Source organism: Dermacentor albipictus, chromosome 3, assembly GCF_038994185.2.
Source record: "Dermacentor albipictus isolate Rhodes 1998 colony chromosome 3, USDA_Dalb.pri_finalv2, whole genome shotgun sequence".
Taxonomy (NCBI): Eukaryota; Metazoa; Arthropoda; class Arachnida; order Ixodida; family Ixodidae; genus Dermacentor; species Dermacentor albipictus.
In genome coordinates this window covers 50531986-50558482 of record NC_091823.1, presented here as the reverse complement: position 1 = coordinate 50558482, position 26497 = coordinate 50531986, and the positions used below count along the sequence as shown (strand labels likewise).

Below are 26497 nucleotides of genomic sequence, written 5' to 3'. Positions count from 1 at the left end.
CCCCTTTATATTCTTAATTAGCTGCAATGCACCAAGAATTGCCGAATCCCTGGCAAACAACGGTGTTCTGACACGAGCAATGACGACTCAATCTCACAAAAGCCAGTGCAGTAACGGAAGAGGTGCAATTACAAAGGAGAGCTCTATCTATTCTTTTTTCCAAATCGGGGAGATTGGCATGGTACAGTTTGCGAGGATTCTTAAAAAAAGTAATTATATGAGCATGCATGCCCCGACTTGATCAGCCGGCGATGTGAAGCGCTATAGTTGTAACAATGATGTGACAAACAAAAATATAAACAAACTGCAAGCCAGCTGCACTCACTTCGTGAAGCCAGGAAGATCTCGAGCGCGATGTTCTGCAGGAGGTAGCGCCTCGAAAAGATGGCCCGGATCTCGGAGAAGTGCCACTTGCCATGCACGTGGTCGCAGTACTTGATCGCCTGCGCACACAAGGCAACGTCGAGGCATGTGTCAATGCGAGGGCTCTGCTGAAGCTATACTAGCACAGTGCGACACCACAGTCATAACAACAAATGCGCCACTACGGGTGGCGTTGACTGCAATTCCTGGAAAGAAGGCAGAACACGCGTCGTGGGATTACATAACACCATCGGCCTATTCTATGTCCACTGCAGGATGAAGGCCTCTCCCTGCGATCTCCAATTACCCCTGTCCTGCGCCAACAACCAAAGACACCAAGGACCACATAGGGGAAATTACTTGTGCTTACTAATTGAATTAAAGAAATGATAATCAATGGAAGCGAAGGCAGATGAAAAAAGAACTTGCTACACGTGGAGAACGATCCCACGCCTTCGCATTACGCGCGCGATGCTTTTACCAACTCAGCTACCGCGGCGCCGTTTTCACATCCACTTTCTCGGGTATGAATGTTTTGCAACAAGAACTAACCCTGGGCGTGTTAGTGCCAACCGCCAAGGTTTGCGAGTGGTGGCGCTGGCTATATATATATATATATATATATATATATATATATATATATATATATATATATATATATATATATACGTGTGTGTGTGTGTTTCAATTAGCCTATTTCAATAATTATAGGTACTTCCAGTGACGCACATAGCTAAGTTTCAGAGTCTTGCCAAGAAAAAAGAGAAGGGTAATACGTCGGTAATTAAAGGATATGAAAAAGGTGCACTTGCTTGAAAAGGACGCTCAAAGAAGGACTTCCTTGCACAGGTTAAGTACGTAAACGACCACGCGCACACCCAGCGAACATTATAGCTACAAGCGTTATACAATACGTAGAGCTATTTCTGAAGAAACAGCCCTTGAGGTAGCGTTCGCGTTACTTCCTTTACAGTTGCGAATTTTCGAAGCACTGTCGTCATGGATACCGTGAAAGAAAAAGAAAGAAAAAAGAATCATGATTAGCAACTAAAGGTTCAGTATAGATGATAATGAACTGCAAACTTTATTGCAGATCTGTTGCAGGCGCCATCCATTAAAACTGCGACGAGTTCGTATGCGTTCCCTCTGCTCGCGGTCAGGCCGATGTTCGAACTATCCTACATACGTCACATACTCATTTTATGATCGTGCACGTAGGCCGGAAAACGCGTGTCCAGGCGGGCACTAAGCGCCCACAATAGCACACCGACGGCACGACAGTAAGGAAAGCGGAATGATGGTGGCCAAGCCAGCTCAAGCAGAGAGCAGAATGGAGATAAACGAAGCCCTCCCGTGATCCCGCACACCCCACGTACGCGTGAGACACAAGCCGTCGGCGCCGCCGAAGGGGGCTGTGCTGCGGCGACGGCCGCTCATTTTCCCCAGTGACCGGTCGCAGATTGAAACGCGCTGCGAACAACCGCACCCCGCTCCGTCGCCCACGCAGCGTGGCAGAAGCGGCTGCCGAGTGATGCACGGAGGAAGAGGAAGCAGTGCGGCAATTTTCTAATCGCGGAGGGGCATCAATCAGCGGCACGAGCGCGCGCTCCGCCAAAGTGCGTATACATCGCGCCCTTGCTCCTGGAAACGTGTATTTGTAGCACAGCACGCGAACCGTGCGGGGAAGCGCGATTACATGTACTATAGGCACATGACAGCCTCGGCGGAGCGCCCGGCGCCGTAGAGGGCGCAGCCCCTTCGCATGGCATAGATGTTCCGGACCGGTGGCCCGCCACTTCACGGGAGGCGTTAAAACGTGTTCACCACCCGCGTTCTGTATTTTAATTCCTACTACATGCTCCCCACCATACGTACTCCGTCCCTCTTCCGCCTGTCTGAAACGTTCAACACGTCGCGGTGGCGTTACTCTGTTGGAACCGCGCGCCACACACACAGTTTCGAGATGCGGCGGCCAGATCTGGCCCCCGGCCGCGGCTACAGCGGAAGCTCCGCCTATCGCGCCCACAGCTCCGAACTTAGCACGCGACTCAGACGCAACGATTCAGCAGCCGCAAGCAGACCCGCGGAGCTAGGGGGTGTTGTCCCCCGACGCACGCGTGTACATAGTCCCGGGCTCGCGGGCCTTCATTAGGCACTCCATATGGGACGGCGGCAGCGACGATAGCAATCGTAACTGGAACCTGCGCAGCGCGTAATCGTTCCCGTTCATCGGCGCCCGCAGCGAAGCCCCCCTCCACCCGCCGGGCGGCAGCACTCCCTCGGCGGCGGTGTCCCGCGAGCGCATATCCCGCGCGCGGTAGCTACGGTATACGGTACACCCCCCCCCCCCCCCCACACACACACGCTGAGGCACTGAGGGGGGGGGGGGTCTACAATAGCCCCACTCAGCGCCGCGTCCATCTCTAGACTACAGCGCGTCATGCGAATGAACGGCGCCGTACGGCGCGCACTGCGATATGAACAACGTTTGCGTGTTCGCTTTCTCACGCGTGCACGGCCGCGGAACGACGGAAAGAAGCCGATGAAATGAATAAAGAACAATAACGATATGTGATAGTCTGGCAGGCGGCGGATGTTTGCAAGAACGTAAACAGGCTTCACACGGGGCTGCGCAGTCTGCAAAGCTCTAAAAAAAAATGAGTATGTATATATATGCATGCGCTATGTACTCGGAACAGTGTCGACGGCCCAAGAAGCAAGTCGGAAGGACATAAGAATGGCAGCGGCTTCTCACGTTTCCCCAGAACTACCATCGTCTAACACAGAAATCTGGGAATTCATTTATGTAACATTTCTGTCTTGTGTTCTACGCGAAGTGAATAGTAGCCACAGTCCGAGCTTAATTATGTACTTATACCGCACTTAGAGAGGCGACCGAAATGATAATTTAATCTTATCGTGCAGGCCACCCTCAATACACACTTTAACCATTTTATAACCGAATCCAAACTCAGAAAGCGAAGATGTTATTCGAAAAAGAAAGGAAGAAAGAATGGGACACGCTCGGCTGCATCGTGGCTGCCCTACGAGCGCGCGAGAATCGCGAGGAGCTTCAGGCAGCTGCGCAGAACGGACAAGCCGTCGCTGTTCTGACATCAGAGGACGAAGCCCCTCCGTGGATGAAGCGCATCAAGCGAATCCAATCGGAAAGGAAGCGTGCGCCAGGCGGGGCGGCCGTCGCACCACTCCGCAAGGGGCCTCCAGCGGCGCGCGCCGCGACGCGTCTCTCGGCGTATACGCGCGTTCTTGCCCGGCGGCAAGCGTCCATTACGTCCCCACGCCGATGGCGCCCCTGCCGTACAGAAGCACGCACGCTTGAAACTCAAAATGGGAAGGGTCGCCGTTAGCCGTTGTTCGACCGAGCGCGCGCATACAGGACGAGTCGCGCACTTAGCCGCGCGCACTAATCCGTTTAGGGCGCCGTTCTGCGCGGCCCGACGCCAGTGGGCGGCGCGCGCAAGGGCGCAATCACGTGATCGATATACAGCGGGGTCTCTAATTCGATTGCGAATCCCCATCCAAATCACATTAGCCAGAGAAACGCTACGCACGCGCGTGCGACGCCGCCAGAGAGGCCTGCGGCGGACGCTGGAAAAGCGGGACCCACTATATACAGATATTCGCCTCTCAACATGTGCGATTGGACAGGACCACGCGACGTTGGAGCAAAAGTCGTCGCAACCCCTGCTTCGCTTCGCGTGAATCCGTGGCATTTCTGGCGCTTGAACATCACAAAACAACAGATGCATGCATCCGTGCACTATAGTGCACGGATGTATATGTACAGATCAGCAAGCTACACTTAGCCCCGGATAAAGACGACGCACGAACCTCTTGAAGAAGTCGTGTGCGCGTGCACGCGCTGTAATACCACTGTCTGCCTCCCACGCACAATGGACCGGGAAGCTGTTGCACGCTACAAGCGTGTTGTTATAATTTACAAGCACGAACAATCTAGCGAAGAAACGTATAACGCGGCCAGCCGAAGCCTTCACACACCTCGCGAGTCCAATATGGCGTTTCGAAATTGCATAATAAAACTATGACAAACTAAAACTAACGATTTGTCTCGCGATTTCATATTGTAATACCGGAAGAAGGCTAAGCGAACGCAAATGAAGATTTTTGAGCCCAATATATACAAATGCGGTGGAGAATGTCCGCTACAAGATAAGCCGATCGAAATATATAGTGTAACTAAACAAGGACAACGCATCACTTCTTTCGGTTTGCATCTTTGTTACTGTTCAGACGAGCTGTTCCAGCTTACCCTAAAGATGAACCAACTGGCTTTCACCAAGATGATGTCCGCTCCGAAATTCCCACTTCAAGTGTCGACGAAAACTAGCTTATTGAGAGCATCATTAAAGCCAGGCGCGATGAAATATCCGAAGGTATGTTGCGCACGTGTGCGAAAGGAATTAATGTTACGCATGCGTGGAAAAGGAAAATGTGTGTGAGGTAAATGAAGGCGCCGTTGGGAGAAATTCTGTTATTCGTACACTCAACAATGCGCCGTTATAGAGGTACGTGTCTCAGGCGTGTCACGATGAAAATTGGTAGGAATAAAGTGCGCTGCAGGAGGAACATGCAGGGCAAATTTAAGTACTCGGGCCGAGATACGGGAAATTATTAAAGTTGCGCGAATTGATGTTTTCTTCCACTTCCACTTGCCCGATAAATAAAACATTCGTCTCCGAACTACACCTGGCGTAAATATTATTACGTACACCATTACATAGAAGTATGTGGGAAATAACACGATGGAGAAACAAATAAGCGCCTTCTTGTCAGTGGCACCACCGGAAGCTTTGGAGATGTATACTAGAGAATTTCTTTCTTTACCATCGGTAACTGATGAGTATATATAAAAGTTCAGAAGTATCAAGTGCGTGGAGCCGTCGAGGAGCTGCGAAAAGGTAGCTGAATAACGAGGAATGCCTTCTTATCGAGCAAACGTGCAATCCACAGCATTTTCGTCTCGAACTCTGCTTCGCTTGGTGGAATTCGCGTTGCGATCCTGCAATTTCAAAAAAAAAAAAGCATGTGATCATTATTTGGCTGGGGAGATCTCCCCTTTAGCTGCTTGCAGTCTAAGACGGACTGCCACTGATCCAACACCGAAAAGAATCATTTGGGCTCCTGGCGATCAGGGCGTACGAGGTAATAAGGCCGCTGACGCGGCTGCCCGAGCGCTTATTTACCGGGCTCCTCATCCCAGCTCTTCAGGCTCGGAGACTAACCAGCCGCTGCTGCGATTCAGGGAAATAATAACGCATTATAGCGACAACCACCGCCTTTTCCCGGCCCCTGCCAAGGGGCTGAGTATGACGGAGGAGCGAACTTTAAGGCGCCTGCAGACAGGTACTCTGCTCTGTCCTGCAATCTTAAAGCATTACGATCCTAACACGGATGGGCGATGCCCGCACTGTGGGGAGACCTGTGATATCTTCCACATGGTGTGGGCATGTACTCAAAATCCCCACCTCCCCCCTTCCCCTACCCCTTCTAGAGAGGCATGGGAGACTGCCCTCCTCAACTGCTCCTCGCTTGAGTCCCAAAGGGCTCTGGTGAAACGGGCGAGAGACGGGGCATTGTCATGCGATGTCCCGGACTAGGGACGCCGACCATGTAGCGGGGCCACTCTGTGGCTCCCAAACTCTCTTGCAGCAATTAAAAGTTTTCACCACCACGACCACCTCGAGAGAACTCCTTCCTGGCCTAGTCGGTATGTGCTGAAACACACATACGCAGCGAATGGAACATACCCAAAAATAAAGACGCATACTGACGACGACGTGGACGCCGCCCGTGCCATGGTCAAAGTACCTTTCTTTTTGTGCGCATGTGTTCTATTCGCGGCAAATATGTCGTCCACAAAACCCGCCTAAATTTTTTTACTGAGCCCTGCACCCATGACGAACACGTTCGCTTGTGGTGTGGGCGCGTATGCGGTGATCCTCTGTGAGCCATGGCACCTGATAGGTGCACGGAGCATTACTGGATCATCTGCAGGAAACGACCTGCTCGGCGGCAGGATATTTTCCAACCAATAATATTTAACGCCTACCGTCATTTCCCTTTCTTTCTACATACGTGAAAAGGAGCAATAAACGAAAAAGGATAGCGAGAAAAAAAAACTGCTATAGCAATTTCGCACAAGTAGTTGTCGAACAACAATATTACCAGATTACTGCAATGCTGCTCTGTTCTTGTTGAACAAGACCCCCTTTCATCCCAGCAAGCAGGTTCGGTGACGCATGCGCAAGGTCGACGGAATATCTCTGAGAAAAGTTGTCCGCATTAGTCGCACGAACGAGTGCGTGCACGTATGAAGTCGGCGCTTGTAGCGAGAGCAAGCCGTAGCCAATGACACCAGAAAAAGCCACTAAAGGAACTTTCGCACAGATCCAACCAGCACAGCCCACAACCTGCTTTCGAACCTGCAGGTGAACGTGTTCGTATGCGGTAAAGCTGCATACCAAATTATGGGAAAAGCGACCGAGAAAAGCAGAAGCTTATCAGCAAACTCAGCCAAACAAACAACACAGTATTTAATTATGGGAAGGCGCGCGCCATCACACTGCTCTTTCCCGGGTGCCTTTGCCAGTCCGGTCATCACAGACTTATACATCGGGGGGCTAAGTGCCACCGCTTAGGTCCCAGAAGTATACACCCGAACACGGTCGACGCTGGCCACTCGCGAAGGCCAAGCGTGATGGAGAGCCGGCTGCATCTCCTCGCATGCGAGCTCCCATGAGCGCGCTCCTCGTTTGTATGCATTTCCGATAAGTCAACCGTAAATTCGCCACGATGGAGCTCCTATCATTGCGATCGGATGACCGAGCGCGTCGGAAGACAAACGCTCTCCGATCGAGCGCGGAGACAAAGACTGAGACGGGCACGCCGAGAAGAGGACGCACGTCTGTATATGCAGCTCCCTATACACGAGCGAACGTTTCCGCGGGAATCGATGGAGTTTAGAATCTCGAAATTGTAAAAGACAAAGAAGAAGAAGAAGATGAAGAAGAAGCGAAACCGCAGAGAGAGAGAGAGGGAGAGAGAGAGGAAATTAACGGACGAGGAGGCCGTTTGGCGTATGTATGTTTGGACGATTGGGGCAGACTTGCGCTCGCACGGACACTGCCACATCGGCGCTGCGGGGACAGCCTCGGAGTCGAGGGCCGCTGAAAAACGGCGCGGGCTCATCAGATAAAAAAGACGACGAGGAGGAGGACTCAGTGTCCACGACGAAAGACTGACTGCACCTCGGGTGCAGTTGAGCTCAAGAAAGAAAAAAAAACATGAAGAAATAAAGAAAGAAATGGCGAACCGAGAAAGACAAGGCACGTCGTCCGCGCTATTCCTTCCCATGCATGAGCCGCGAGCCCTTATCGGGGCCCGGCATCCCGCTGCAGAGAAAAGTTCGCAGGGTCTTTCTTCGTCTTCTTCTTCCCCTTGTTAGTCTCGGCCTCATGAGCAGGAGAAGTATAGGCGCCGGCCGCTGCCTGCGCGACCACAGAATGCACCGCGGGAGGAAGGAGAGAGAGAAGGAGAGGGGGACGCGACGCCCAATCTGCGACTCTATCTCTCGCCCCTGCATCGCCCCCTACTTGGTTGAGCGAAACAGAAACAACAGGGAATTGCGCGCGCGACGACCACCGGAATATTTTCTTGCCCATATGCCTTCTCTCTTCGCCTCCAAATAGCCCGAAAGAGGGGAAGCGATTCTCTTCTCCCGGGGGGCTCTTCTTAGTCTTGCGTAGAAATCGCGACGCTCGAGAGACGGGATCAGTTTACCTTGCTCTCGAGTTCGGAAAGAAAAATCGCGCTCGAGAAGCGCAGTGAATCTTAACCGCGCGGCAACTGGTATATTACGTTCTGGTCAAGACGAACGTGCACCCCTCTCCCTCCTCTTCCCCCTCCTCCTCTTCCGGAAAGTATGGAAGCTCGCGATTATTCATTCGGGTCGGATATACGTCATGCGCCGGCAGCGAATCAATCATATATAGAACAGCGCAATGCGCAGTTTCTGTTTTGTCCAATGTTAGAGTGTATAGGCAAGCTATCGGCTTCAAGTGCCCGTAGAAAGAAAGAAGGGCGAGCGAGCGAGAGAGAGAGAGAGAGAGAGAGAGAGAGAGAGGTTAGCGCCCCATACAGAAGATATCAGACGAGCGCCACGAAGCTTAAATGAGAGATGGTGTGAAGTGCAGAAGCAACTTCAAAAGGTGACAAACACTGACTAATGTTTCTCACCAAGCTGGAGCTGGAATGGTAAAGAAAATAAAAGAAATCTGTGGTTTAACTTTTAGAAACTGTGCAGTGGGTTAATTATGAGGGACGCCACATGATGCTATACAGCAGACAGCTCCGAATTAATTTAGACCATCTAGGGGTTCTTGAACATGCGCCAAAAGCGCAGCGGTGCATCAACGTTTTTTTTTCGTTCCGTCCCCCATCAGAATATGGCCGAAGAGGCAGGCAGTCGAACCCACTACTTCATGAATATATTACAATCGTGTCCCGAATACAATGAGCACGTTCTGAGTTATAGCGAGCGACTCTTGGAACCAAACCTAATGAGAAAGTTGGCAATGAGTGCCAGCTTGCTCAAGCCATTAAAAAAAAAAGAGAGAGAGAGAGAAAATAATAATAATTCAAAATTATTTTTGAAAATTCACCAGGTTTCTTTTTTCCCTGGCAAGTCTGTAGAGTATACAAACTGCCTGTTGACTTATGATCTTCCTGTTTTTGTCGGATAACGTCAACAGACTCTGCAAACAACCCACTCAGAAGTGTATGGGCCAACGGACTTGTTAATAGACTTGCTAAAACGAGTCTGTCTGCGGAGAGTACACGTGTACACTTAACATAGCTAAAAGGATAAACCCTTACGACGGCTGTGCATAAACTGTGCGCGAGGTATTAGTTTTCGCCTCTCGGTTGAATAGATTTATAAAGTAGTAATGACACCCGCCGTGGTTGCTCAGTGGCTATGGTGTTAGGCTGCTGAGCACGAGGTCGCGGGATCGAATCCCGGCCACGGCGGCCGCATTTCGATGGGGGTGAAATGCGAAAACATGCGTGTGCTTAGATTTAGGTGCACGTTAAAGAACCCCAGGTGGTCGAAATTTCTGGAGTCCTCCACTACGGCGTGCCTCATAATCAGAAAGTGGTTTTGGCACGTAAAACCCCATAATTTAATTATTTTTAATTTAAAGTAGCAATGACAAACTGCGTAGGAACCTTGCATAGACGGCCGGTATAAGCGGTCGTGATCGCGATGAACTAAACTCTTCACAACCGGCGCACCTTTATGAACACGAGTATATAGATCTGCACTAGTCTCCTATACGTATACGAGCTAAGTCGTCTCAAGTCGGCATTCGATCGGTCAACCAACAAATGATGTGATTATACTATCCGTGCGGACGCCCGCTGCATGTCCATCTAAATATCTGCATACTGCCTGTCTGTACACCGTCTCTCTCCGATGCCGCGTCGTCTCGACATGGTTATGAGTTCAACAACGAAAGGAAACACGTGCAGGGTCAAAGTCGCGCACGCGCGTAGCTGCGGGCAATTCTTCACGCGTCCAGTATACAGTGTCGCACGGCTGCTGACAGCAGTGTCTCAAGTAAAATATTTCATACGGCGGCGTCACACCAAGCACCTGTCGTCGCATTTTCAGACCTCAGTCGAGGGAGAAAAGAAATCGCGAATAAAATAGTTTGACAGTCCAGCCGCTAGCTTATCGCTATATATGCGTTGAACTGCGCTCTTTGTATACCGCATGGCACGTTTTATGTTTTACGCTATGCTTTATGAGACAACTGCAGCTGTGGCGCTATACGGTGGAACGGCCTCGCCAGGCACGCACTCCGATTCACTTTAACGGTGACGGTAACAAAATACGGCATGGAAGAGCTTTGACAGGCAAAAGAAGAGAAAGAACGCAGCCTTCCGTCTGGCGACTGAAAAATGCGTCCCGTTGCCGTTACACAGCCACTTGTTCGTATAAACTCGCGAGAGGCGCCGTTTAACGTACACGCGACTCTTTATATACGAGCTAGACGATCGCCAGCTGATTCGACGCTCTGCAAACAGGGCGTTTTAGTGCAGCAACGAATGCGAGCACAAAAGAACACGAGTTGACACGAGTTAAAAAGAACGGGGCGTCGGGATCGGCCACGAACGTAAGCACCCCGATCACGAGTTGTAGTCCCTATAGCTCTGTAATCTCGAGCCGAACAGACCGCCCTCCGCAAACACGTCGAGATCTTAAAACCGGGCTATATTGACGCAATCACCGCGTGCATAGGAAGAGATACTGACCGCTGCACTCGAGAGGGGCCGCCTTGTGGCAACAGAACCACTGCGGGTCCCCCCGCAAACACCCCATGCCGCTTTGAACCCCATCTTTCTCTCGCTATACTCGCGTGAACCCCTCCGTAATCGGCTTTCAGCTAAGCGCGAGGCAGCGAAATGGGTTGGAAGGGGGGGGGGGGGGGGAGGGGGGTTCGCTAATCGCCACAGCTCCCGCATCCATTGCTTCCGGACAACGGGTGTGGTGTGCTGTGTTACGCGCCTTCTCCACGTATACGGTTATGCGTCCAAGGTATACAGGGTGTGGCGTCGAGTTCCAATTGACCGTGCCCGCAGAAGCAAACGACGAGCAAGGGGAACAATTGAACGTTTTGCTTAGTTTGAACAGATTCGATGCACCTGGTGTCACGCCAACGTCAAGTTACAGAGGCGATGACACTTATAATATCTTTTCGCCAAGCGAGGGTCCCAATAGGTCTCTGAAGCGAAGTTTTGCAGGCAAAGTCGAGAACAAAGTTGAAACCGTGGCATCCCGATCTATCTCGCCATATGACGAAGGCAAGCAAGCCACTGAGCATATATACTTCGGCGAGAAGTGTATATAGTCTAAGGTCGTGTCCCCCGGACTTCTGTTTTGGTTTGTTCTGTAACCTATGTGACACAGGGTTCTGTAACCCTTTGTCACTAAACAGCGAATTTTTCGTATCTCACTTTTGAGCAAACACAGACCATATCTGTCCATCCCTAACTCCACGACGCACGTGTTATACAGTCCAGCCAAAGACATGTGCACACCTCTTTGGGTCACTACAACATCGTTCCTGGCGCACACGGGAAAAGAAGAGCGCTTCGTTAAATGTATACGTTCTCGCAATTTAAGTTACGTGCCACAATACATTTCCAGTGAGCGCCAAAATAACAACATCTGGCAGAAGTAACCTGTAGCATTTCCAGCGACAGTGTCATTTTTGGAGCCACTGCCGGCATTAACAGCGCCATACCTCTTTACCCACTAAAAACAAAACAAAAAGAACGTGGAAAATGTGAGCGCGCTTTAATGAATGCTTGCTGGAATGCACGCCAGCGGTAGTCTTCGGCCTGAGTGCGAGTACGATATAAGCAACAACCCCGTATGTTGTCCGTGATGTGAAAGAGTCGGGGTGAACTGCGAACAAGCACACCATGATTTAAACAAAATGCAGAATTCCACATATATTATATGCGTTTCAAATTAGAATAAACTGCACGAGATAGCAAGGTACAAGCACTAATGACTTAAGTGAATCAAAGACCAGATGAGTGTTATGGAATCCACGAACTGCGTACGTAGCGAGGAAGCATTTGAAGATCGAATGTAGTGCGGCCGTATAAACGCCTGTCCTCAAGTCAGAGACAAGGAGGTTCGAAACAAAAATAAAAACAGACACGGAAGGAGTATGACGCTACAGACGCGGCATATTGTCGCAAAGGCAAGAATGAAAAAAAAAAAAAAGGGCGTACAAGAAGGGGTGAAAACGACTCGTTCGCGGCCTTTGCGCAGCGTGAGGCTGCAGCCACACACGGAGGGCGACAGTGCGTGAAAGCCGCCGCGGCGGCGTGTTTGCACGTAGTTCGGGAGCCGCCTTTTGATGGAGCAGTGCAAACAGCTCTCAACGAGAACGCGCGTGCGCGCCTCCACCTCAAGGATCCACTCGACGCGGCCCACTCCACCGGGAGCACAACAACGCGCCCATTGTCGGCGAGCGGCCCGATCGAGCGAGCAATCGATACGGCTCTCTCAAAGAGAGGCGGAAACCGCAGTGAACAAGGTGTCGCTGGAACACCCTCGCTTTTCATTGTTCCTTTCTGGGTGCCTCTCGTCCTTTCCTCGCCTCGCCGGTTGGTGCAAATACAGGACCATACGCGAGTGCAAATCGCGACAATGGAGGTGTTGCGAGGAGGCGCCGCGGGGGTGAGACCGAGGAATGCTTTGGGTGCCCCCGATACCGCGCTTCTTCGCAGGCGTCGGAGCGCAATCGCTCGGCGCATACGCTCAGATTTCAAGCTTGTAGTATACCTCCGCGCAAGACACATAGAGACAGGGCGTTCGCGCGTTTTGTGGGTGAGACGTAGTATTCGGCGAGTAGGCGCAAAGCGCCGCCGATAAGGTGTTGACACCTTTTGGGAGTCGTATGTGCGTGGAGTGCACTTAGGTGACCCACCTATATGAAGTGGTGAAGCCGAGAGTTGAGAGAAATACGCGCGGTCGAGGTCATTGTTGTCGAGAGCGCGGCGGAGAAGAGAGAACAGTGAGTAGCGTTGACGCTTGCCAAGTCGCCGAAGAAACATGTGTGTACGTACGTAAATATCTACATGCGCGGTTACTCCACTTGCCCTCATAGCTTGGAGAACCGCGCGCTCCTTGAAAGGCATTCCGCTCGACCGACCAGCGATTCGCTGCCGCCCCGATCAGAACGATCGGAGCCGCCTGGCGGCAGAGGGAAAGATGACAAGACCCGACGACGGGGAAAAAAAGGAAGGGGGCACGGTTTACGCGGATGAGTGATTTCGAAGACGTGCCGTCGTGAGGACAGCCAAAAACACCGCGATCCGGGGACGACGATAGAAAGCGAGAGAGAGGACAACGAGTGCTGTACACGGCAGAGAAGGGTCCATCAAACCGTACGCCGATACAAACGGCGCGACAAGACGGGACCCGAGGTAAGAAAGGGAAGAGAGGTAGAACGGAAACCATACATTTTGGCTCGCTGCTCGTTTGAGAACATTGTCCACTTGTTCAAATCAGTCTACACAATAAACAAATAAGCAACAATGCACATAACATGAAAGGGAGAAGGAGACTGATCAACCAATAGAAAGCAGGGTGAGCGAACAGAAAAGATAAGAAGAGCCGAATAGCTTCTCCGGGTTTGTGAGCTTTTGAAAAAGGTCCCCCTCCCTTTTTCTTTTTAAATAAGATAGCAGGATACGTTGCATAGAAGCGTTAAAACATACCAAAAAAGAAAAAAAAGGTAGGGGCAATATGAAAACAAAAAGACGGGACAGGAGCCGCCTTATCGTCTTCTTGCGTCTATATGCCTCCATCGACTACCGCTTGACTTTCCGCCAACAAGGAAAAGACACAGACACGAGTATGCAGCGAGTCAGACTGTGCGCGCTGCAGCAGCTATAAAGCCCAGCATCTAGGGGGCACGGTGGACGGCCGGCCGAGGCCGGGAGACGGGCGGAACAAAAGCGGCCGCAGCGCATGCATGCATACACACACCGGCGGGGCCCAAGGGGAAACCTAATCCTCCGGCAGCCCACCAGACGGCACGTCACTTTCATTACTTCGGCCTCGATGGTCGCCAAAGACCCGTCCGCGCGGAGGAGAGGGAGGCCCTCCGCTGCCGCTGCGTGTGGTGCATACATTCTCGCGGAGGATGGCGCCAGCGCTTCGCAAGCTTTGTCGTCAGACTGGTCTTTGGCTTCCCTTTCTCTCCGCGGTAGAAAGAGGGGAGGGAACATTACCTCGGGCGTGCTCGCTGCTGCGGACATAATAAATGTATGAACGCGGACTGGCGCTGCGAAGGGCAGGCGTTCTGGAAAATGACCACCAGTATATACGCATGTATAGTATGGGATATGTATAGACTGACTAAATACTGAAGCCTACCAACCCATCCGAGGACATTCATAATCACAGAATAGATCGGTGTAAGGCTCCGAACAGAAAAATCTGAGTCAGCGCACCTATGTGCGAAGGGAAGATGAAAACTCCTTCGGTCGCATTTTTCCTCTCCCAAAAATCTGAGCCAAAGACGAACACAGCCAGTGATTGAGCCGCGTCTGTTTTAGCGAGCGATACTTTCCTGAATTTTCTTTTTTTACTTTCATCATTCGCTAGTGGGCCAAGACCTGGCAGACTAGGACCTCATGAGGCCACGCCTATCTGAAAGCAGACACGCGGGAGATAAGGAGACCGGAAGGAAGCCCTGCTCTCGTTCCGACAGCGGGTCCAAGTCCGGGCGAGCGCTTCCACCTGGAGATCGTCAAGTGCCCGGATAGGAGAGCAGACGAGGGGGAGCACGACACAACGCGCGCATCGTCGCCCTGTGCTTTAAGGCAGCTTCCGCGGGACCTCCACACCGGTCTGTAGCGCGTCGCGGAAGCACGCTCCGGTCCACTGACTGAGAGCCGCAGGGAGCCTTTACAAAAAACTGTGCAGTGTCCGGTAAAGCTAATTCCGGTGTCAGCTAACTCGGTAACCTATAGCTTGTCGCGTATAGTTGGCTATCGCTGTAGGCGTCGGTCCACGGGCACCTTCCTTGCAAAAGATGTGCTCGACACTCGCTGCGCCACCGCCAGTCAATCACGGCTGGCTGCGTGAATCCAGCTGTTTACGTCAGACAGCCGTATAGCGGTACGTTCTGTAACAGTGCACGGTTTTGTAGCAGGCGTACGACATACAGTAGCTGCTTGCGACTTGCGACCTCGCTACTGTCTCGACGAACCGTGGGTGCAGCCTGTATGTGTCTGTGCGCCACTGCAGGCAGTCAGGCCACGGGTTACATGACCGCGCATGGCTCCCGTCTCGCCGATAACGGTCGCCCTAAGGAGGCTCATTCACAAGCGTGACGTACTTGCGCGAACACGCCACTCCCGCTCTCCGGAACGGACGAAGCCCTATACGGAAGGACCTTTCACGAGCCACGCATGCAGGCTGTGTAGAGATGCGCGTGCTCGAGAAGACTAGGGATGAGACGCGCGCAAACAAACAGGCGCATCGGACGAGACGACGCCGTAGCTGCCGGCGAGGAACAGCTGTTTCCCACGCTTGCTTCGCAAGCGCGACAAGGCGCGCCCGCGCGGTTCTGCTGCACGCTCCCACAAAAACTCGCGGTTTTTCGCGATGCGCGAGTAGACAAGGAGCCCGGGGGCAGACCGCGACGGCGGTCGTAAAAAAGCTACTATATTTGATCTCCGACGATATGCTCGCACGTGCGGCAGCCGCGCGCGCGCGCGCGCAGGATTTGCGAGAGCGTCTGGCCTACGCTGGCACTTCGGAAGACTGTATAGGCGGCTGTGCATGCAACGAGAAGCTTCCGTCTCCTCGCTCTCTCTCCCTCTAACCGCGCAAAGTGCCCCGTACAGTTTACGACGTGGCAACGGACGCCTGCAGTTAAGTAATTGCGCGATATGCGCGCGCTATATGGCTCTGGCGAACCGAGTGTATACGACTATAAGCCTGACGCGAACTTCGCTGTGTTCGCAGCGCAAAATGAGGGCACTATATACTGATAAAGCCGGTGCTTAAGCGCAGCTGTAGTTTGTGCGACTCGTGTCTTCTCCAACTATAGATGTAGTCTGAACGTGCACACGATGATAAATAAGATAAACAAAAGCCCGCCGAAACTCGCGCGAAAAATTTCTCACAAGTTGCGACAGCAGTTGTGAGCTATATCGGAAACGGGTTTGCGCCGTACTGTCCGTGCGCTCGCGGCAATGCCCCGCGACGAAATGAGCGGTTGCACAGAATTAAAATGTATGTACTGAAACTGAAACTATAGATTTGCACAGACATGCGCAGCATTGAAAGGACTTTTTCTATCCGCTGTTACTATCGACTGCTATCGACACTGACTTCGGCTCAGCATTCGCGGTAGTATAATACTGAATCCGAACTTAAAAATTAGCGAGACCCCCCCCCCCCCCCCACACACACACACAAATAATAATAATAACGAGAAAAAAAAGCATACTTCTGTTTTTAGTTTGCGGATAGTCTGCGCAACCGTTTAGAATTACACATTTTACTGACCCGTAACATCTTCCCTTTTATAATAGAAATCAGAATACATTACAGAGAAGTCCAGAAGCAAACTGATGGAAAAGGATAATAAGCAGGAGGCCGAGGCCTTCCGCCTCTCATATCTGCCTCATCAGCTTGACTTTTCGCTCCCAAGCAGAAGACGCGCTGCAGAACACCGAAAAGCACCGCTCGAAGACGGGACAATATGGGAAAGGAGTGCACAGACATTGAGCTAACAAAGTTGTTATAGCGTAGGGTATCTGTGCTCGTTCCTATCTCGTCTCGCCATGTAGTGCCGCCTTTCAGAGTTCTGCGTCTTCTGCTTGTGCGCGAAAAGACTTTATATGAAAGAGTATGCAGCGAGCTTTATCGCCCCAGGCAGCAGCTACACTCTAAGGAAAATATCGGGGAAAACGAGAGTAACTGCACAGTTAGTCCTAAAAAGGGCGATTTCGTCCCTCAAGGGACTAGCTGCATGAATACGCGCGCCGTGTGCAAATTTCGGAGAGTAAGTGCGCAAGTCCCTGGCCGTAAGTCCCTGGTCGAAAAGAGAGCAACGGGAAGACGAACGACAACAGTTACTCCCCACGCACTCCGCCGTTTTCGTCCGTGTCGTGGAGTAATGCGGCGAAAACGGTATTGCCTATAAATTGTGAATAGAAATCGTGAATAGTTCGAAGTTCGCGCACTGTCTACTGAACTACATGCAAAGCGGCACATTGCCTCTTCGTGAGTAAATTGCGTGAACTAAAAGCTGCAATGTGAAGAGCCATGCCCTTCGTGCGCACACCATAAGTGAGCGATACACGTTAAACGCGCAAGTAATCGATAGACTGCTGTATTTCCTTGGTCAATAGTACCTAAGTTCCTTCCGTTCCAAGGAGGTTACGAACTTAACTGAATCGATGTGTAGCTAAAATGGGACGCGCTAAGCGAGAGAGAAATTGTCCTTCTATGTCGTCTTGGTGGCCCCGCTTGAGCTCGCTACACGTATACATCGCGTATAGTGCCTCAGTTCAAATCACCCCAAACATACTCGGGCAGATTTCTTTTCGCAGTCGCTTATGGTTGCAAGTACACTCAACGTGACTCTCTCCGCATATCATACACAAAATACCGAGTCACTTTTATACTGCCGCACCTGTGTTCCGATGCTTAACCTTGTCTCAATATCCTATCCTGTCAACGTACCTGCCGTTCACTGAACCGCCAGAGTGGTTTCAGGAGCTTGACACTTTGATGTCTGTGATATCCTCTTTGAGGGCATTTTAAATATGTACAGTCTCTCGAAATGATCTAATATTATTTATGTGCACCAAGCGACCTACTTTGTAGGTGTTTGCGTGGTGTTCTAATGAAGGTAATAAAGAAAACAAAACTGCCCTGGTGAAATGGTTATATCATCTGACATGTGGCCGCGAGGACGTTAGTTCGAATCTTACTTTCAGGCACTTTTTTTTTTTCAGCTCAGCAACATTTTTATCAGGGTATAGGTACCTGACTTCATTAATTCCACATTTGCGGAGCAACGCAAAGAATGACCGCTACTCCATTGAGGAGTATCAAAAATGGGCAACTGTTAGTCCTCGAAGGAGGACTAACAGTTGCGTAACCGCATGGGGAGTAACAATACAGCCCCTCGCACTTACCCCTAAGGGGAGGAATCGTTGTGGCAGGTCAGTTTCTCGATCCCTAAAGGAGTAACCTCAATACCCCACTTCCTTCTTTTCTTCTTATAGAGTGATATATAGGTCCGCTTACATGAGGGTCGGAGACTGAACAAAACAGGCCGCGCAACACACCTAGTGGCCGTGTACACAGTCTGCTTGAGAACGTTGACATAAATGCGTCCACGCAAGAGGCGTCAGCTGCGCACTGCGCCGTATAAACTCAAAAGCGTCAAAGTTGGGTGCACACGAAGTCGGAGGCTCACCCGGGGCGCGTTCGCGCGAGCGCGTCGTCGTCGTCGTCTTTCGGAAGTCGTCCATCAGCGGACCAACTCGGCGGGCAGGCAATTAGTACACCGGAGAGCGCGTATCGGGTGCTGACACGGCGACGTTCACGCCACCACGTGTGTGCAGATCCGGTCATTAGCGGACCGCTGCGCGCGGTGGGCGAAGCGCGGAGAGCGCACACCACGACAGTGCGGTGCACGACTGTACGACGAAGCCCTACACTCACCGAAGAAAAGAAAGAAAAATGCCAAGGAGAATTTCTCTTCGAGTCACCGTGGTCACGAATTCGAATCCCTGCGAAGTAGCTCCGCGCTCGAGGCCGATTCAAATTAGGCTGCATGCGTTCTCGCCAGTTCTATAGGTTTACGCATGCCCGATCTGCATATACTTGCGTGCACTAGTGCGCCGTTTAAATAAGGCGAAACCAGTGCAATACCTACGCGTTGCGACTACTTAGCTGGAAGCGGGCCCATTGACCTCTCCTCTCACATCGCAGCTTCTCGGCGGTGCGGGTGCGGGCTTCACCGCGCTGCACGGAACATCCTGGGGCGCGGAGACGGCGGAGTCGCGGCTGAGTAGTGCGTCGTTCATGCCACGACACCGCAACCCGAGCCGGCTTCTTCCGAAGCGCGTCCACACGCGTTCGGCGCCTCTTTTGGCCGACCCCGACCACGGTTCCCCTACACATTTCAGCTTAACGCCGGTGTATAGAGCCATGCACTATTCGCGGAACGGGCGCTCAACCGAATGAACTCCCACGCGCGAGTGCGCGAGAAAGCACTTTGTGGAATGGAAAAGAACTGCAGCAAAGTGTAAGACTCAAAGCGCAGCTGGCACAACTCCGACCTGGTAGAAACCCTATACACACGCCGCAGCGTTACAGTTGCTTCGTCACCAATTAGCGACACTTAGCGGCGCGCTTTAGCGTGCGCGTAAGAACTGGAGAGAGAGAGAGAGAGAGAGATAAAGAGAGAGGGGGAGAGAGGGAGGGGAGAGAAGAGTGTAGCGTTAACAGCTCGCGAAGGCAGTTAGTCAAGCGCGCGACTGGAACCGGAAGTGACAAACGCCGCTGAACCCAGAGGAAACAAAACGGAAGAAAAAAAAAAAGTCTAGAACAAGCCATTGTATACTACACCGCGTTTCGCCGTTGGACATCGGTGTCTGTGATGTCCTTCTAGCGAAACAACCCGTTACCAGCGCTGGCCGTTTACTTTTTTTTTTTTGGCATTTCAAACTTAATCACGACCTTCTAGGGCAAGCCCGAAGGCATGCGAGCATCCTCTGCCTCACGCCAGCGTGCAACCAACATACTAGTCAGTATTAGAAATACGACATCAATATAAAATAGGGGTGGACGAATATTGCAAATCTTCAAATAACGAATCGAATAGTATGCAATTCGATAGGCTCTTAGAATCGAATAGTCACTATTCGCAAATGCGACTATCTTTCGAATACTTTTCGAATATTTCAAAACGTTCACTTCGCCCAATTAAATATAAATGTGGAGCAAGATTACGATATATTTTCACCACCGCGGGAATAGCATATAGACAGAAAGCATGAGAACTTAGGTAGTGGAACAGGCTATATAAGTCGTTTAGGTAGCCATATTTTACAGGCTACACCGCGATCATCGCACTCTCTTAAGCGCCCTGTGCATGCGATTAAACTACTCATTTGCTCCTAACGCTCCCAATACTTAGTTTGTGCTTATAATTAATACTGCTTCATAATGTATTAAGACAGAAAATTGCCAGCTTTAGGAATACTATAGGATTTGAACATCGTTTTGTAACATCGTTTTGATAACGGCTGTTCATTATTCAAAAAATATTCTAGAACTATTTGTTATTCGATTCGATCCGCTTCTGGCACTATTCGGTTCGTACTCGGTCTGAAAAATCGCTATTCGCGCGCCCCTATTGTAAAATAAGAACAGCATTTCGAAATCGCTAAAGTGGAGACGAAAGAAGATAGGAATTTAGTATGACTTAATTCACATAAGGCAGTAAAACTGTAATCGCGAAGACAGTACATCTCAATATACCAATATGTCATTATGCACTCACACAGTCCGAGGAGCCGGCATGACAATCGATCATTGTGTTAGCACAAATGGATCCGCACAAAACGGACCAAAGTGCATCACGGCATGCAAGGAACGAAAGTGTATACGAATATAGTTTTACTTCCGGTGCACATACAACACATGGCCACGTCGAGGAAATGACGAAAACTATTCATAAGAATGCAGTTTCCTGTGTACAGCGCCTCGCCCGCGGGTGCGCCCGGTCACGTGCAGATGCGGAGTTACAGTAACGCCTCGTCTCGCAGAGATTAAGAATGCCCGAGCCGCGGTCCGCACAACATCAGAAATTGGGTTCTACTAAGGACGGACACATCATATACACGCACATATGCTTCATCAAACCATCTCGTGGTTGTATGGAGAAAAAATAAAGAAGCGGGATAGTGGCAGGAGTAAACAGGGCCCGAATTCACAGATTTTCGTTCAAGACATTTCGCCGTTGATCAAATCGCCTATTATTTATAACAACCGCTATATAGAATGTGCGAACTGCTTGGTAAATACGTGCCCACGACCCAACCGGGTCGTACACGCGTCAATCACGCAATCATGTCCGTTTGGTCGAGACGTTACATAAGCTTTCTCTCAAGCCTATACAGCACCTCTGGCGAGCCGCTTCAAGAGCATTCGCCCCGAGTATATGGAGTGCAAGTGATCCAACTGCGGAGTCCGAAAGCGATGTATCGTCAAAAGGAAGGACACCATGCGTGCGGAGAAGCCACTTCAACGCTTTGATTACGACCCCAAAATGCGCCGACAACCCTGCGCACGACTCGCAAATGAAAACTGAGGTGCACACACATCGCAGAGCGATTTCTCCGTTCACATCCCTCGTCTCCACACCTTCGTACCAACCATGAGACCTCATGCCGATTCCACGGCGCCGTCACCAGGGCCGGCGCCCGGCCAAAACGTTCAACGCGCCGAGAGCAAGAGCGCGTCGGGGCAGTATTTATCGCTTCGCTCTGCCGTCCGTTACTCCGCGAAAAGCTCGTTTCTCGGGCAAAAAGTTTACGCGACCGAGGCACAAACAATCGCGGATTGCAGCTCGAGCAGCCAAGCCCGAGTACATATCCGCGGGTAATCGTCGGGGAGGAAGAAAGGAGGAGGGAGCGAAAGAGGCCGAATTCGGCGCATCGGGCCGTTCAGCGCACCCCCCTTCCACCTCCGTCGATAATCGCCTTCCTGACAGAGCCGGGAGGGAAGGAGATCGTCGTCCGCTACGAGCGCGCTTCCGAGCGAGCACGGAAGACGCATCGGGCGTCGAGATAGGCAAGCCAGAAGGTTCGATGACAGTCCTAGCTCAGGCGCGCTCTCGGCTCGCGCCGCCGTGTATTTACGGCTCTCTGGGGCGAAGCAGCAAGTATACGCACCGGGCGAGGCCCCGCGCAGGCACTGCTGCTGCTGTCTCGCTTGGCCGCGGGCGCGGTGGTCGACAGAAGCGGCGCGCATGCAGTGCGAACTTGCCTATACACACGCCGGCAGCGGGTCGATACACGCAGATCACGTACGGGGGAAAACGAACCACGAGGGCAGGCATCCCGCGACTTTGGTCCAGGACTGAAAGTAAGACGAAAACGCGTCTCCCACGTGCTGAGCGATTGTGCCGATTTCCTATATATCCTGTATATTACGTACACAGGCACTCGCCGTGTGTCGGCATAATTGAGCACTTAATTGCGATGATCGTGCGATGGAAGGACGAAGATATTGCGAGAGAACTTGCTTTAGAGCCCGAACGAGATGTAACTTCTTCGATAAGCGCGTTTACGCGGGCACCTTACACCGCGTTTATGTAATTTACAGTGTGTCGACAGAATACGATGTGTGCAGACTGCCGATTCACTGACATCCTCTATGGAAAGTGTTTCAGGTACTTATCATTTATCACACGAGGCCTTTGGCGTGCATCAAAAAGAAGTTAACCTATACGCTTTTGCGCATATAGTGTCACAACACTTGCAACGCCACTCACGGTATTCCACGAGAAACGTGTGAAGTCCATGGCGCGCGAAGTGGCGTGCCTCACCGAAAGTGTCTCGAGATGCATATAACAGTGATGAAAACGTCTGGGTCTGTGTTCACGAAAGAGGTTCTTAAGTTAGAACTGTTCGTATCGCGAAAACAGACCAGCCAATCGCGATAATAGGCACATAGTTATCGTAGCCGGCCGCCGAAAGGTGTAGACAACCCTTTCAACGAATGGTTTTTGTGACTTCGGTCCCTGGCTCGCAGTTTAAATATCACGAGTTCGAACGTATATCCCACCATGAGAGCCATAATTGTAATCGCCATCTTGTTTCTAGCTGTTGGTAGCAAAACTCGCGCGCGCGCGCACACACACGCGCGCACGCACACACACACACACACACACACACACACACACACACACACACACACACACACACACACACACACACACACACACACACACACACACACACACACACACACACACACACACACACACACACACACACACACACACACACACACACACACACACACACACACACACACACACACACACACACACACACACACACACACACACACACACACACACACACACACACACACACACACACACACACACACACACACACACACACACACACACACACACACACACACACACACACACACACACACACACACACACACACACACACACACACACACACACACACACACACACACACACACACACACACACACACACACACACACACACACACACACACACACACACACACACACACACACACACACACACACACACACACACACACACACACACACACACACACACGCAGCGTCGCGCCTTTTGTTCTTTTTTTTAAAACTTCCGTCTTCGTTCCTGTTTGTTTTTATCAATTTCAGAGCAGCGGTTTTTGCTCTCTCATATATATATATATATATATATATATATATATATATATATAGCGGCTCGGTTTTGGTCCGTAGGTAAGGCAGTAATGATTCATGGATGATGTTTAATTTCTTTTATCAAACCGGAAGCTGTAATCGTGTAGAAGCTATATGTGCAGTAATGCCACCTCCGAAGCTTTGTCCTCAAGTATATGTCATGCGCTTCTTACATATTGATCGAACAAACAAGAAAGGGCTGAACGGCGATAGCGTTTGCTATAAGTATGGGCCTACAAAGCAATAAAAACTGCGCCAGGATGACCTAGCCACAGGATTATACCTTCGCGTCGAGCGAGTGAGCGAACTCTCAGCGTTAATTAAATTATGGAGTTTAAGTCCGAAATTGACGGGCTATATGAGAGGCCAGCTGGTTCTTCAACGTGCACTCGAATCACGTGGTATACGCTAACGTTCTTGCGTTCCGTCCCTCTCGAAATGCGATCGGCGCTGCCGGGCATCGAACCTGCGGCCTCGTGCTCAGCAGCCGCCGCACGCCGCATCCACCCAGCAACCACGCGGCGGATGCATTCACGATGTATTAACTCTTTCGTAACAACGTCTATGGAAATCGATCAATTCGATCGACAGTTTTTCTACGCGCTGTTTTGCACTTCTGTTGGAATTCTTCTACCAGCAACATCATGCACTCTCTGGCAACTGAACAAGTGAACGTTAGCTATTTGCCAGATATGACAATTCTTAGAAGATTTGGGGAGTCTGCAAAAAATAAAACTTCGAAGGCATCGCTGAGATTGGCTTCCGGTCCTCCTAGAGCTTCTACAATAAAAAGACTCAAAATATGCGCTTCAGTCAACTCAGTAAGACAATGTTCAAATGACAGCAGCAGCGAAGACATAGAGGCGCAAGACATAGAAGTGCAAGACACAGAAGTATCAAGTGCACCTTTATCCACCCTCCCCTTGTTGGTTGCTTTTATTCATATTCGCTTCGACAGCACATGCACACACTATTACGAGCAATCCTTCCCGTCGTGTTGGGGTTTTCACCCACACAAGAGCACGCGGTCGATTACAGACAGACCTTCGACCAAAGCTTGGCTAGCTGTCTATAAGCTCTTAAATTTTGAACACCGCCTGTGCTAGTGCCCTTATTCATTGCTGTACAATACTGTGCAACGTTCCACATTACTGTGAAGCGCTGCACAGGAACTGATCAATGCGCATGTGGAGGCTCCAGCGAAAGCTGAACGCGCACTAGACAATCTCGCCTGTACAGAAAAGCTCATCGAACGAAATTATCAAGTATGAGGAGCCTTCTACATGCTCCCTGGCCTGACAGCCGTGTTTGGCGAGCGTATAAAGAATGCATTAAAAGAACGTACCAGGTACAGGCTGCAATTAGCAAAAACAAACGCTCCCTACACTATATATGAACTTGCCCGTTTTCACATTTTCGAAGCTACTGCTTTCCCGCATGGCTTCGCATCGCTAGAGCGAGTGTTCACGCCAACAAATCTTCATAATAATTTTTTTGCGTGATTTAACCAACAAGAAATTGGAAACTAGGAATCAGATCTTGTATATTTCGGATGTATTTTACTCTCAGTACTTAAGCTAAACACTGCAAATCATTACTTTCATTTGTGGACTCCTTGAGGTGCTTCTTTGAGGTTTCACGTAAGAATTCTTAAATATATTGTCTGAGCAATTATTACTGCTGTACATTCATTCGAGACATCAGTGATAAGGCTATAATTGTATGCATCGCGGTATACGTTGCGACTAATACGTGTTGAAATAAAATGTTAGAACATAAAAATGAATTGCGTCAGAAAACGCGTGAAGTACGACTTGCACACGAGCTGCAGACGTGATGTAGCCGGCTTCTAATTGGAAAATACGAGAAAACATAAACCTACTACACGGAAACTGAAAGATAGTTCTTTTCCAGCTGCTGTTTGAGGTCTGTCTAAGTGGCCGCGGCAGCTAGGTGGCGGTACCGTCAGCACAGCATACATCCTGATTCTTGTAGGCCCTCCGCCTGGAGCAAGTGCGTTATTGAACGAACTGAATTTCTCAAAGTAAGATGTGTCAGAAAAATCGTAAAGTGCGACTTACGCACAACCCTGCAGACGTGATAGCACCGGATTGTAATTCGAATATACGAGAAAACATAATTCTGTTACGCGAAAACTCAAACACGAACCCCCTTTGCTAGATGCCGTTTTTTGGGGTTAGCGCGTCACAAAAAATCCCCACCAACTAGAGGCTAGCAGCTTCAGTGTAAGACCACTGAAAATGAGCACTTTTCTCGCGGCAACCAAAGAGTTGATCGCTTGGAAGACGCGACGTCGACTGACTGACACATATATACGGGAAGAAAAGCAATCAAAGAAACACTAAAAGGAAACGTACAAGGACAAGAAACCTCAACACATGCCACCTGGTTGCATGTATACACATATCAGTATCACCATAATGTGTCGTTAAAACGGCCATTAACGTGCATGTTTACAACCTGCAAGACTCCATGCGCGGGCGGTCCACTTGAAACGTGCATACCGCGACGAGTTCGCGATACATTCTATCGTGTAAGGGCGCTTTTACGGCGCCGTAAATGGGCCTGTTGGGACACACGCAAATGTGGCTCAGAGAGGGGCGACATCGGAGATCAGCGTGCGGCCGGCTGCGTCATAAAACCACAGGCGGACGCGCCGGGCACTGCCGAAAACCGAGCCTAAAAAGAAGGAAAAAAACGAATAAGATATTATGCGAGGCTCCTTTCACGCTATATAGGTATATATGGCGGAGGAATAGCGGTGATGGCCGCGGCCAAGCGCTGTGTATTGCAGCTCCCGTATAGATTAGACACTAAAACGTCAGAGTTCTTTCTAGTAATTGTATGAAGCTCAATATGGGCGTACCGGTCTAAAGCAACCATCAACGCAGGCATGCCGTCTGTTATGTCACTGAAAATGTCGTGCCACCTTCGTGGACTCCCTACGGGTGTCGGCATGTTTCAGTTCTACAGACTCAGCGTCGGCGACACACGCTGACA

General features: G+C 50.6%; 1 protein-coding gene across 2 annotated transcripts in view; it reads right to left on the bottom strand.

Annotated features, from left to right (window-relative positions):
• rg (A kinase anchor protein rugose) overlaps positions 1–26497 on the bottom strand; it is a 342944-nt gene that overhangs the window by 58580 nt on the left and 257867 nt on the right. For both annotated transcript variants that reach the window (XM_065426861.2, XM_065426862.2), the window contains exon 38: positions 326–443. In XM_065426861.2, coding sequence (XP_065282933.2) covers positions 326–443 — 118 coding nt within the window. The remainder of the gene's footprint in view (positions 1–325; positions 444–26497) is intronic.